Source organism: Furipterus horrens, unplaced genomic scaffold (genome assembly GCF_987537825.1).
Source record: "Furipterus horrens unplaced genomic scaffold, mFurHor1.1.pri manual_scaffold_7, whole genome shotgun sequence".
NCBI lineage: Eukaryota > Metazoa > Chordata > Mammalia > Chiroptera > Furipteridae > Furipterus > Furipterus horrens.
The window spans coordinates 72,055,761-72,070,482 of NW_028327177.1; the positions used below are offsets into that span (position 1 = coordinate 72,055,761).

The 14,722-nt window shown below is 40.2% G+C and overlaps 1 protein-coding gene across 1 annotated transcript in view; it reads right to left on the minus strand.

The window, feature by feature from the left end:
- The window catches only part of MMP16 (matrix metallopeptidase 16), a 311,468-nt gene that overhangs the window by 118,268 nt on the left and 178,478 nt on the right, over positions 1–14,722 (minus strand). Inside the window, exon 4 of the mRNA XM_090282917.1 lies at positions 6,349–6,653. Coding sequence (XP_090139043.1) covers positions 6,349–6,653 — 305 coding nt within the window. The remainder of the gene's footprint in view (positions 1–6,348; positions 6,654–14,722) is intronic.

Below are 14,722 nucleotides of genomic sequence, written 5' to 3' on the forward strand. Positions count from 1 at the left end.
TCACAGGCACCCAAGCAAAGCCAGAGGTTTTTCTCTTGATAAAATGATCAATACTCCTCAGGACACTACCCTCCCTGCCCTGCTGTTGCTAAAGGCTGGAATTTCAATTAAGCAGTCAATTTTTATGGTATTACATCTTGAACATACTTGTAACATACATATTACATCTTCCTAAGTTCAGCAGGAGTAGATGGTTTGGGAGCTAATTTGGAACAAACATTTAAAGAGAAGTTAAATCTGCTGGTGCTGAAGCTGTTCCAGACCTGAGGTAAACGTGGGATATTCCTCATTAATTTCAAGATATCAATGAAGCATTAATACAAAATGATGAAGCTCTGAGAGCCCACATTCACTGCCTGCTGCCAGAAGGTGGGTCCACCATTAGGAATTTATATATACCCGAGATTCCTGCGAGCACTACCGTAGACTCCTGCTCCCGATTGCAACCACAGCCACTGAGTTTTGGCATGGTTTATTATGTAGCATTTTTGTGACAACAGCTGACTCATTCAGAGTTTCAAGTATTTTTTTAATGTGTTACTTGTGAGAAAAAAAGAGTTGGTTCATGATTATTCAAAGAACCTTCCTTGGATCAACAAGGATCCTAGGCTTATTCTCAGCACTATTGAAATTTGGGGTCACATAATTCTTTGTTGCAGGGCAGGGGCTGTCTTATGTATTGTAGGATGTTCAACAGTACCCCTGCTTCTATGTACTATATACCAGAAGCACCCTGACCCTGGTTGTGGCAACCAAGAATGTCAGGAGACATTGACCAATGCCCTCTGGAGGCAAAGTTATCCCAGCTGAGAATCACTGAGTTAGAGGGCAGATTTGGGGTTAGTCTGAGAATGCACTTTCCTATAGTGACTCTTCAGTGAAATAATCTCCTAAAATGGAAGTGTTTGAAGTGGACCTTGGGGGATCTGCTTTTTCATTGCACAGGGGAGTAGATCAGACAACTTCTCCACACTGATGAGCTAATTATTGAGGAGAGAATTTCTTTATTTGTCAACATTTGCTAGAGGGACTTTAAATATAAAATTCTATCCTTTGCAGTCTTTTTGGATCATAAACATACTTTGAGGGCATTTTCATGAATATAAAATGATAAATGCTACTTAAACACCTGTAATCATTCAAATTGCTTTCAGGACATCTCCTTTGTGATCTGGTTGGTATGAAGAGGCAGTATTATGCCTTTCTTATGGCTGTGTAATGTGAGATGATTTGCAAAATGCCTCTTTTTAATCTTGGAGAACGTTATTTGATTAGTAATATATGTGCACCTAGATTACAATAAACTAGGTCACAGAATTATCTTACATTTTTTAAAGCAAAAGTTTAAAGTTAAGTCCCTTTTATAGGAAAGGCATTTTCAGGAACTTGAATTTAGTTCTGTGGCCTGGCTTCTACTTGGCCTAGGTCATTAGAGATTGCTCAAGAATCCAGAGAGTTTCTGCAACCAAGAGGGATGGAGGAGAGTCTCGCTTCACAGAACCCTGACACCCTAGACACTTCTCTTACTTGGAAAAAAAGCCAGAAATTCATCGTCAGTCACATCCTGTCTGTTGCTGCCACCACTCAGCAGCAGGCCTTGGCTCTCTCTGGCATAGTTAAAGATACTCCGAAGTCATTGGGGAAATCAGAGGATAGCAATTTCTGTGCTGACGGACCCACTGTGAGAATTAGTTGCTATCCTAGGCTCTTGTCTTTGCAAGGACAGAAAAGTGGGTATCAGGAATGAAGGAGAGAGGAACAGATGTGAAAATGAGGATATTTATGAATCGTGGGCTAGAGTATTTGGGGGTATATTCAGGAAGAATAAAAGAACCAAATAGTTAAATGTAGCCTCTTAGGATAACACTGAAACATTTTGCTTAGGAATAGGTTAGATTGAAACATTCTATACCAAGAGTATTTGATTTAAAAGATTATTAGAAGAGAAAGTCCATTAGTGAACTAGACAGCACAGTTTCACACATACAGTAATTATTAGAATTGTTCAGCTTCTGTTTAGTGTTTTAAAACATTACAAATTATAGAAGCTCCTTTCATTAATCTGGATTATAAACTAATTTTGATAATCTTACGGTTAATTTAGAGGTTTTTTCTACTTTTAAGAATATACCCAGGTGACTCAGCCCCCTTACAGCCCAGATTCAGCACCCTGCAACTTCTGACTTTTCCCAAAACTAAAATCATCTTTGAAAAGGAAGAGATTTAAGACCATCAGTGAGATTCAGGAAAATATGATGGGGCAGCTGATGGCGACTGGGAGAACTGTGTGAGGTCCCAAGGTGCCTACTTTGAAGGGGACTGAGGCGTCATTGTCCTGTGTACAATGTTTCTTATATCTTCAATAAATGTCTCTATTTTTCATTAAAAAAGTGAATATCAGAACAAAACATTTTAGAGTTAGATTCACTGAAGGACTTTTAGAATTTTATATTTAGGAACATTAATTAAGAAAGGCTTTGTAATTAAACGGTAATACCCTATAGTTACTATTAGCAAATCTTCATTTCTAGTTAGAGTTAATTCCATTTATTAGAAGTATCAAAATGGTGTGTTTGTAGTTCTGGCTATATGTATGTGGCAGAATAGTTTAGATAGCCAGGTCTCAGTTTCTGTTGGAATTCTATAATCAATTACAGAGAGAATAAACAATAAAATCCCAGTATTTCAAATAGTACATTGTAATAGTAAAGACTTACGGTGATCATGGAAGCCCACAAGAAGGTAATACTAGCTGGATAAATAAGCAGTGAAGTAGAAGTGTATCATGTTTTAATAATCATCCAAGAGGTCCCTGTTAGATACTGTGTTGATAAGACACAGATGGGGCAGAGTTCCATGAGACTGTGTTTTATGCACCATGATACCCGCAGTACCTAGAGCAGTGCCTGGCACAGACAGGCATAGACATAGACTTGACTTTGGAGACAGGGTCAGTCCATCAAAGGTTTTGTTTTGTTTTGCTTTTTTTTGTTTGTTTGTTTTTAAGCCGAAAAGGGCCTTGCAAACAGAAATATGGACTTAGAATTTGGAAGAAAAGTCAGGGGTAATGATATCTTGAGGCTCCTTGTCTGAAACTCACAGACAAGGTTGTGAATGAACTGAAAATTCCCTAAGTTAGAGCATTTCCCAAGTAGCTGAACTTCAGAATTTGACCATAGGGACATGATTGGCTGGTTTCAGTGTTCATTTCGTGGTAACACATAGACAGAAAGGCAAACATAAGCTGACAGATGACACATTTATGGTGTCATTGCTTTCTCTTGACATATAATTGACATCTAGTGTCGCTGGTTCGATCTTCCAGTCAGGGCACATCAGAGAAGGAAAACTCTGACTCCAAAAAACCTCCGCTGCCTTGCGGCATACCTCTTCAGGGGAAAGGCTAAGGGAGTAAACCCCGACAGAAAATCCGGAGCCGGAGTCCCTAAGGCGGTTTGACGTTGTAGTCAACACCGGCAACTCCTGCGGCGCACCTGAAGCCAAGCTGTATTGACTCCGTCTTTCCCTTGGACCCTTCAGCTGCGAAGAGAGGGGGGGTCTGCTGCATGGGCAACAGCAGACCCTCCATATCACCCTGCCCAGGCTCTGTAGCTTCAGCTTCACTGGAGAGGACACTCCAGCGTCATCGTAAGAGGTCGATTCAACACGGGAGGAGACAGATACCGTGTCACTCCCGAGTCGGACTGCACAACCATTCTCGGCGGTGCAGATAGACTCTTAAGAAGCTACACCATCGTCTCTCGAGACGGACGGCTGCCGACGACGATGACGACGACATCTTGAACAGTCGGTTAACTCCTCCCCAGTCCCTTACCAATGTAAAACACTATTATTTTGCAGTTATTTCCATTAAGCTTACTCAAAAGGAAAAACAACATAAATATTTAGCCAAAAAAAAAAATATTTCCTCCAAACAAAACACTAAATATTAAATAATTTGTTTTGTTTAGGTTTTTAATAATAGGCCTATTTACAAAAATTTTTATACTTGTATAGTATAAGAGATAATCAAATGTGTTATATATAATCTGAGCCAATCAGTCATGCATTTCATTTCAGAATTCTTTCCACATGTATATTCCTTGAAAATCTTCCTCCATCATACAAAACACATATGCACTCATAACACTGATCCCATCCAAATCAGTGTAAATATTCTCATTTCCTATGTCATCTCAAATGCCCTTATAGCTTTTTTCCTTAAAATTTCTTATTTTAAAAAATATTGGCTAATGTCTAAGAAAACCATTGATAAAGGATACATCTGAAGGATTTCTGCAGCTTTCTAGAGGATTTCAATATTTTAAGAGAAAATATAGGCCTTTGATAGGCACCATCTCCTTCATAGATGATTTTTAAAATAATTTTAAATTTATGGGGCCACAAAGCCAAATTAACACAACTTCAAAGCTACAGATATAAAATAGCTGTAACATTTAGATCCATTATTAGAAGGAAACACAGTTTTTTCTGTTCAGAATTTTAAAAGAAAGGCCTTCCCTTGGAGGTAATGCAATTTTGACTATCTCAGCAAAATTCTAATGTAAGTGCTTTTTTTCTCAGTCATTTAGAATGCAAACATTCCTTCCATTTTTTGAAATAAATTTAACAATTGAAGACATCTGAACCACTTCATTAAACGTCTGTGGAGTTTTGATAAAAATTAAGTAAACCTATTTTATATTAAATAATTTCTGCATCAAATGAGTATGGACCAGCTCCCTTGTTGTAGACATTTTAGTATTAACTGTTTAGGTAGAGCAGATTACACAGACCTGGATAGGAAAGGCTTCTACTTACAGCCCTGAAACATAAAAAACAGAGGAAGCCAGTGGTCAGTTTGCCATGGATCAAATGTAGGGCTGTCTGACTCCGAAGTTTTTGTTTTTCATTCCACTGCAGTGAAATCTCTCAATATATTTTTCATTAGTCTCGAAACCAGTTCTTAAAAATAAAACCATAATATTATAGCTAATACAGTTATTGACAATTCAAAACATTATTTTGTTTAATACTATTTATTTTTTGTAAAATATAAAGTTACATTTTCTTTCTTTAAAATTTGACGTTATTTTAAGTTTAATTCAACCTAATTCATTCTATGCAGTGTTTGAATACTGCATGTTCTAAGAAAGCATGGCTATTAACACTAATCCAGCTAACTAATCTATCTAATAAACTAACAAAGCTTAATACGATGGCTGGGCTGAACTCAGCAAGGAGAAATTAAGAGTGTTATTAGCTGATTAGTTGTCATTTAAACAATGCACAACATTCTACTACATGGTGAGAAAGAAAAATATTTGTCTTGACTGCAAGAACTGGGGAGATGGCTGGGTTGAAACCTATAATTCCAGGATCCTATAATTTTGTGAGTGTTTTTTTAATCATAAATTGAAGTATGGGTTGTTCAGGAAGAAACACATGCTTCTTATTTCAAGTAACTATTCTTTTAATTAGTTTTTTTTTTACGTTATATTTGCTTGTGAAAATAATTATAAAATTAGAAAACTGATAGATGTATTGACAGAGATTAGCAAGAAAATGGTTTGGTAAAAATAAATAAGAATATAATACAAAATAATAAATTTTGTAGTTGTATCAGATTAGGAGACCAAAAAAATGGATGAGACAAAAGAAAGGGGTCAAAATTTTACAAAGTGGAAAGGTGATGATAGGGGAAAAAAAAAAAAGAAACCAAAAAGATACAGTAGAAGCCAGATCACAAATGTCAATCAGCGTTAAGTTTCATGTGGAAACACTCGAATAAAGTGTTAAAAAACAAAACAAAAGAGTATTTGCTTAATGCATGGTGAGCCATTACTTAAATTCTATTTAATCTCTTAAATGTGCCCTGGCCTATGTGGCTCAGTTGGTTGGAGCATTGTCCCATAGCTGAAGGGTTACAGGTTTGTTTCCAGGTCAGGAGACATGCCTGGGTTGTAGGTTCAATCTTTGGTTAGTGTGTATGAGAGGCAACCAATTGATGCTTCTCTCTCGCATTGATGTTTCTCTCTCACCCTTCTCTCCCTTCCACTATCCCAAAAAGCAATGAAAAAATGTCCTCAGGTGAGGATAAAAAATATCTTTTAAGTGACATTGTACAAAAGACAAAACTGTTTATCTTTAATCAAAGGACCACATGAAAAACCACCATTATCTACTAACCCATACAAATTCTTATTCGAAAAGGTTATTAAAAGCCTCATATATTGTTTTATAATTTAAAAACAAATTGAGAATCAACATCTTAAGTTTGTACATTAATTGAGCATTCCAAAAATAAAATAAAAAGAGAACTATTTACTATGAGAATGATGCACTTACCATCGTGATTTGGATTTCCCAGTGTCCATGGCTCATCGGAGTCAAAATGAGTGTCTCCCCCAATTCCCGGTCCTGGGAAATAGGCATGTGCCAAAAACCCTCCCTCTCCATCAAAGGGAGAGCTGTCTCCATGGAAACCAGAAGCAAAAATGATGGTTATATCCACGTCTCGTTTGCCATTTTCTAAATCACTGTAGGGTACTTCTTCAAATGTCAGAGGAGTCACATTCTGCCACACATCAAAGGCACGACGAATCGCTTTACGGGTTTCAGGTTCCCCTACTTTTGGAGTTACATTCTTTATACTGAAATTTAGAGAAAAGAATAATCAGCATGGCTTCATTACACAGTCTGACTCATTAAAGATTTTGATCTGTTCAGTGAATAAAATATTAAATACTAAAGAAACAAATTAAATTCTTATAGCTAAATTTCCCTATGCTGGGTTCACTTAATTCTCAGCAGTACAGTACTCTTCTGTCAAGGATATAAGTGAGAAGGTCCCTGAACAACAGGGAGCAATAGGTCATTGGACCCAGTAGGCACTTTGCCTCCTGAACAACCACAGTAAGACCACTTTGCCTAATGATCAGGAAGGTGCACCAGTTTAGAGCTGAAATAAATAAAAAACTCAATTTCTTTCTGGCTGTAGTTACTTTTAGGGACACAGCATTGTGTGCCCACACGTCACTTCTAATGTCTTGTACATCTATGATCACCAATTCCTCATACAGTTATTACTGAGTTTTTAAAGAAAAGGTCAACTAATTACAGTTTCTGAGTTCCATTTTTTCTTATTATATATTTAATATGTTTTAGTTAAAATAAGCAATGTGAGTGAATAGCTTTTTAATACAAATATCTAGCAATTATATAAATTTAAAGATGTAACTTAAACATTATTTATTTAATTACTTTGTCTTAATGTTCTTGATTTATTTAGCACTAATTAGACATTTCTATTTTCTCAATTCTTTTTACATTTTTTTAAATAGAATATGAATGAAATATACATATATGTCATATTGTGGTAGTATAAGTTCATAGCATTTTTGTGAAAAGCAATGAGTAATTTCTATGAGGAGCATAAATAAATTTCAAACCCCTCCAACCAGTAATCTTACAGTCATGAATCCATAAATTCTCACTAAGGAACTATGATAATGTGACATGGAGGAAGAGGGAGGTCATCCCCAAATTCCCCACAGCCCATGGTTTTGGGGATGGGGGCAGGAAATAAGGCAGCTTTTAAGGTACTCTGCAGTCTTGTGTGATGCCCCATGTAAGGATGCCATCATCTTGGAAGTGTGCAAAGTGGTGGGCTACGTGCGCTCTTCAGGTGATGTGCTATGTGGGCACTGCACCAGATGGGTTCTCTGTGCAACTGGATTCTGATAGGGATGGCTCTGGTCCTGCATGCCATGAAAGGTTGTCTGATATGGACAGTCTTGGTTCTAAGGGCCATGAAGTAGGGTCCAAGGATGACCATTCAAGCTCTATATGCCATGGTCCAGCATCCAATAGGGCCTGCTCTGGAAGCCATGAACAGGGCTCTGAATGAGAACTGCCTGGGCTTAAGGGGGCCACTGAGGATACAGGTCTGGAAGAGAGACAGGCTCTAAAAGGAAATGAGGGCCACATTAGCCTCAGGAGGCCACTAGCCAGAGGTCACCATTTAGCCTTTGGGCCCCACACGGGGCTCCTCAGAAAGGTCATGAGGCCAGGACTGGATAAGGAGCATCAGAGTTCTGAAAAGTCACAGTTTGAGGACCACAGTCCACAGCACAGGTCAGCAATAGATGCAACCCTAAAGTCTGTTTGTGAAATGGAGTTGTGGATTCAAGTTTTGTTTGTCTGTTCCCAGATTGCCTGGATTTTTCTGTTCACAGTTTTGGGCCTGTAGTACTTTTGGTCCAGCAGGGGCTATCCTGTGTTGGCTCCTAGGGGGAATGGAATAGAATTCTGGTGGACTGGAACAATTATAGCCATTGTCCATTGAGTAAGGAGGAACTGGATTTTTACTGCAATACTGTTTGGCCTACATATGCTTTGCTCTATGGGAAAAGATGGCCCATGTATGGTTCCCTGGACTGCAAAACCACCATGGAGTTGGATCTGTATTGCCTATGGCTTGGTAAGTGGGATGAGATGGTATGTCCAGGCATTCAGGTCATTGCATGATGGGGTGTTTGCAAGGTCTGAGCTTCAGAACACTGCAGGATGTCCCTGCAAATCAAGGGACTTTTAGTGGAAGAGCAACATCCATGGAAAAGAGAAAGTGGACCTGCACTCCAGAAGATTTTAAATTCTTCCGGAAAAGGACAGTGAACCCCAACACAGGGTGACAATGTTTCTGTTGCTTTATTCACGTGCTTGTAAATCTAGGGATCTTTAGATGCCAGATATTAAGTTTGAGTATGGTCCTTCCTAGTGTGAAAAAGAATAAGGATTATGGTTAAATTTGTATAGGTAAATATATGGAAAGGTTGTGAAAATTTTTAAACTTGAGAAAAGGAAACCTCAGTTGCTTGAGTTCTGATTTTATGGGAATGCAATGTGTTTTGAATTTTACTGTTCTGAATTTTGTTCTGTTCTGTTCTGCAATTCTCTGTATTTGTTTTTAGCCAGTAAAACCTAGAAATGGTCACCTGTAACCAGTTGGGGAGAAAGCCTTTGACATTTGGGACCCAGGTCATTCAGGGCTGATGAGCACTACAGCCTGGGAAAGTGAGAATGTCTCTGCCAAGAGACTGGGACTGAAAGAGCACACATCTCTCTAGGAGGTCAGTGGACGTAGTGGTGAGAGAGTGCCTAGCTCTGTCTGTGTTTTGAATTATTGCTCTGTTTATGCTCTGAAAGGAAAATTGAGTTTTCCCAGGGAAAGTTAAAACATGAAGGAAAGTGAACATGAGAAATTATAAGGCATGGGGTTGCAATTTTGAAGGGCAAGGATTTTCCTTCATGCTTTATATTTTTCTCCCTACCTGATTCCTCCAGAATTTGGCATTCTGAAGGAGTGATGTCATAAAGTTTCTTTGCATAAAACCAATAAGACCAGTTGCTAATGGTGGTTTGTCAACCAAGACTTTGAGTAGAATGTCTGTCAACCAAGACTTTGAGTGGAATGTCATGCCTGAAGAAGGCATGACTGGGCTCTGGTTATTACCAGAAAGCCTGAAAAACTGGGATTAGCTTTTGAAGCTAGTGAAAGCCCACTAGAGGAAAGCCTGGTACCTTGATGGGTTGTGCAGTTTGTGGCAGTCTTTCCAGGGAAGGAATGAAGGTTGTTTTCCTGAAAGATGGCTAAAAAGAACCTTAAGGAACAATGGAAAACCTCCAGGACTTGAGAGAAGCAGGTGCTACAGGCAAAACCAGATGGCAGATATGCAGCTTTTGTGCCTTGAAGAGCGGACTAAAGAGTCAGTCTAAAGGTTCCTTGTGTGAGTTCCACCAAAGCAGACTTAAAGATAATATGTGATCAATTGCTGTTTTTGTTGCATTTATGAAAATGAACAGGAAAAATGAAAACTGGACTTAATGCAGTCCTTTTAATGACAATGAGGGTGATCTTAGGGAGAAAGATCGTGATTCGAGGAAAATCACAATGCTCAGTGATGGACAATAGACTAGTACAGCTAATTGTCTCCAAAGTTTATTTTCATTTGGAAATTGAAACTGGGTTTGTGACATCATCAGAGATGCTCAATTTACAGGCAAGAAGAATGTGTCGAATTGCCATTGTTAAATGTCATGCCAGCAAAGGCCTTGCAACTGGACGTCTTCCCAAAAAGACAGTCTCACAGACTCAGAGACTAGTTTGTGGGTTGTGTGAATTAACAAATGTGTTCTTCCTTCTGTTTTCATAGGGCATAAGTCTATGATCTCACTACTTGATTGATTGGTTGCATATAGGCCTCTCACTGCCTGCTGAGCTTAATGGTTTGACTAAACTAAGTGGTTGGGTTGGTGAAGTATGGGGCAGTCTGTGGGCTTCACTTTAAAACTTGTTTCCTTTTCTGCCCTAATGGCTTGGATAGAAATGGTCCATATGTCTAAAAGGGGGGAATCCTAAGATATTCTCCTCAGCTCAAGCTAAGTGTAGAGGGCAAAAGGGCTTTGGACAGGTATGACATGCCTTGCACACCTTCCTCTGGAAAAGCCCTTTTTTTCCTAATATGGGACATTGAAGAATTGGTCCCTGCCTTTGTCATTTAGTGGCTATGATTTTACTGTGCCTTCTAACACACTAGCCTAATCGGTTGCACCCAGAATGCAAGGATGCCAGCTTGTCTAGCAGTGCCAGCCCTTGGAAACCAAGCATGCAACTCCTGGGGACAGTCAACTGACCTGGACCCTACAAGGTCCTTCCCTGTGTGGGAAGGCCACCCTCTGCCCCACACCCCCACTCTGTTAGGAATCCCTGGACCTAGGGGTAGGTAGGATGATGGCCATGACCAGCAGGAAGTAGCCCCAGAAGATCATGAGACTTTTGCCCATCATCCTTCATAAGATTATAAAGAGTCCAAAGTCTAAAATGGGGAATTATAACAGGGCGGAAGGAGACCATCCCGAAATTCCCCACAGCCCATGATTTTGGGGATAGGGAAAGGAAATAATGCTGCTTTTAGGGTACTTTGCATATCTATGGCCTCACTAGGGCCAGTAAAAAGGTGGGTGACACTGTTTAAAATACTTTGCATATCAATGACAAGGGGGATAGCTAAGCTCTTCCTGAAAGAGAGAGTCAGAAGGAAAGGAGAGAGCCAGAAGGATAGGAGTCAGCCACAAGGAAGAGGGCCATCCTGTTTAAAAGAATGAAGAAGGGCCTGCTGTCCTCCATGAAGTCTGAGGTGAAAGAAGGACACCGTACACCATGACAAGAAGCACGATGGAAGAAGTTTCTTACAGGAGCATGATGGAGCAGCAGGTTATAGTACCCATGTGAGAAGCAGTAGCTATACAGTTTGTAGTCAGGATTCGGCCATGCGACTTAGGCTAGTAAAAAGCAGGCATGCTGCTGCTTTGATCATGCCTGCTCCAGCTGACTACGAAGATACCAGGGACTCTGCCTTGCAGACCCAGACTATATCTGGACTCTTGGGACTCAGGACATACAGGGAAGACTCTCAGGACTTGTGCCTTCCTGGATTTCACCATGATCCAGTGTAACATGGCACATGCTTTCCTGGACTATTTTACAGTGGCTGAGGACAACATACTCCAGATTCTGAAGAAGAGAGCTGACAGATAAGGAGAGCTGACAGATAGGCTTGGTTTTGGCCTATAGCCTTTTGGGGAGCAAGGGAAGTGCCAGGCCTCATGGGAGAAGAGGGTTCTGAGCTGAAGGGCTCACAGCCCACCAAGGTTGGAATATTGTTAATAAAGGCCTGTACCGAGGCACCATATGAATGAACCCCCTTTGCTTGGTAACAGTAATACATGAAGGAGGGTATAATATTCAAGTGAATATTTAATTCAATGCAATAATAAAATAGAATTGGGAGCTAACTGTTTATAATAATGGAATAATAGTTAAATTATGGTGTCTCCACTGCATGTCATAATATGAAGTCAAAATCAGTTTTGCTTTTTAAGGTATTTAGCAGCATGGAAAAATCACTAAGATACAGTCTCAAGTGGAAAAATTATACATAATTATATTTTTAACCTGATTGTAACTATGTCCAGATAATTACAAATGTCAGACAAGAATCATGCTAAAATAACAATAATGACATTAGCATTATTGTAGTGGGGTACAGAGTGAAACCCCCACATTCCTTGATTGGGGGAAAGGAAGAGTGGATGGTATGGCAGTACTGCATTTAAGATATGTTGCCTAACAACAGCAAGTTAATAACCATGCCTTCTTGAAGGGAAGAGGGCTGCTACCCAGAGTAAATTGTATACACGAGTCTGAGAACTTTCAGTGACTCGTGCCATAGCTGAGGGGAGCTCATATTGTGCCTGTACGAGAGGCACATCGCTGGGAAATTTTTGCCCTGACTAAAGATGGCAGCCAAAAGAAGGTAAAAGATACAGGGGAAGTAGCAAAACGAGGGTACTAGCACACCATAGGAAAAGGTGGACATGAGGTCACACAGGAAGTTCCAGGCCAAGCATTTAAGTTAGGGTGGGCTAAGAGAGGAGAGCGAGCCATGAGATCTGGGGTGAGACAGGAGGTCCATCAGGGTAAGTCTGAGAGTCAGAGTGAGAGCCATGAGGTGGGCAATGAGAGGAGGTCTGACTGGAGAAGACGGTAGCAGAGCTGATGGAGTTGCAGGGACCTGCCTAGCCACGCACACTTGTGAGAGATGCTTAGTGCTGTACTGTTGCACACTTCTGCCTTTCTGAAGAACATATAGAGAAGTCACTTTCTTAGGATGTATGCCTTCCTGGACTCTACCATGATCAGTGTAACATGGCACATGTTTTCCTGAACCACTACATGGAGGCTGAGATCAGTGTACCCCAGATCCTAAGGAGAGAGCTGCTGTGAGAGGATGGTGACTCTAAAACCCACAAATGCACATGCCAGTGGATGGAAATCTGTTTGCATGACTGGCTTAAGGAAAGATAAGGATATGGGAAACTTCTTGGCATGGTTTTGGCTTGTAGTCTTTTGGGAAGCGAGGGAAGCTCTGGGTTTTGGGAGAGAGGAAGGCTCTGAGCCCCCTGACCCTGGAACCCTGTTAATAAAACCTGTTTTTCTTTAACACTAATTGTTGGGTCATACATAAAGGTGCCAGGTGGCTGAGCCCCGGCTTGCTCAGTAACATTATTACTATGAGCCAGGTAAGCATTTCACAGTATCTTATTTAACCGCCATGATTATCCAATGAAATGAGCATTTATACCAATTTTACAAAAAAAGAAGCTGAAATTTAGATAAATTTGGGGGAAATTCAGAGTGGCATGGCTGGATTTTCAACCCAAACATTCTGACTCATGGATCCATTGTCTTAAATTCTAAGCTGGACTGCACATCTAAAACAAAGCTATCACTATTTTTTAACATAGTTTCTATAACATATTCACACTGACCATTTGATGGTAAATATTCTTTATCTATCAAGAAAACGAGAAAAGAAATCACATGGAAAAGGAGTGGGCGGGCATGCCAGGAAGGAGAGATGCTGTGGACACACTGGGAGAGTGACATGCAGCATGAGCAAAATGGGGCAGCATCGGGTCAGGGGCCAGCAAGGGGAGGATGCAGACAAGGCGGAGCCTGTGGGTGCTGTCAGCAGTCTGGGTTTTGCTCCAAGTGAGAGGCAAAAACCTAAAACATAGTGAGCAGAGAAGTGACATCAACTTATGCACTAAATAAATGATTGGGACCATTAAAGGGAAAATATTATATTAACAAGGAGCAAGAGTAGAAGAAAGGAGACCCATGAGACTCTTGCAAAAATTCAGGGGCAAGGTGGTAGGCTTTGGACCAGGGAGTACCAGTGGGGATATTGAGAACTGGTTGGATGTGGGACATATTGTGATGACACAACCTGCCAACATCTACTGATGGTTAGGCATGGGCTGTTAGAGAAAATCAGTGCTGAGGAAGATACCCTATTAATCAGCCTGAGCCAAAGAATGGAGAGAGTGAAAGAATTCATGCCTACTCAGGGATAGAGTGATGCAGTGTTTTGTTGTTGTTTTATTTTATCTTATTTACTTTCATTTTAACTTTATGCCCCATTCTGTGTGATGCTCTAAACTCTATTTGAGAAAGGGTAACCTCCTACACTGAAGCATCACAAACCTTCATCTAGCTTGTTGTTAATCTCTGAATCTCCTGTTGATGGCTGAAGAGGCAAGGGGATTAATGTTGTAACTTTGAACTTTGTTTACGTTTATTTTCCTAGTAGTCTTTTATTTCCTTTCCACACCACAGGATCTCAGAAGTGCCTGCCCCCACCATCTGTAGGCAAATATTTTTAGGACATATTATTTGAAAGAATGTACTACAAAATGGATACTGTCCCAGGTGCAACAGAGCCAGGAAGCAGACTGTTCTTGCAGAACTTATATATTGTAGTGATGAGAGAGAAACAATAAAAACGAATAACCACAAAAGACAATAACCTACACAATGATGAGGGGTGTGGAGGCCAAGTGAAGAAATGACAAAGGCGATTTCAATGACCAAAGGAGCCACGTGTGCCTAGCACTGCATTCCCAGGAAAAAGGGGGCAGTGAACAATGTGAGCGAACCTGGCCAGGTCAAAACAGACTGCTCAGAGAACTGATGCGAATGAGAACCAGAACCCAGGAACCAGAGGGGAGACAGCTGGCAAGGACAGGCCATATTCTGTGACAGGACACCACTGGAGTGTTATAAGTGGAGGAGTACCCTGGGATTATTCCAGTTTAC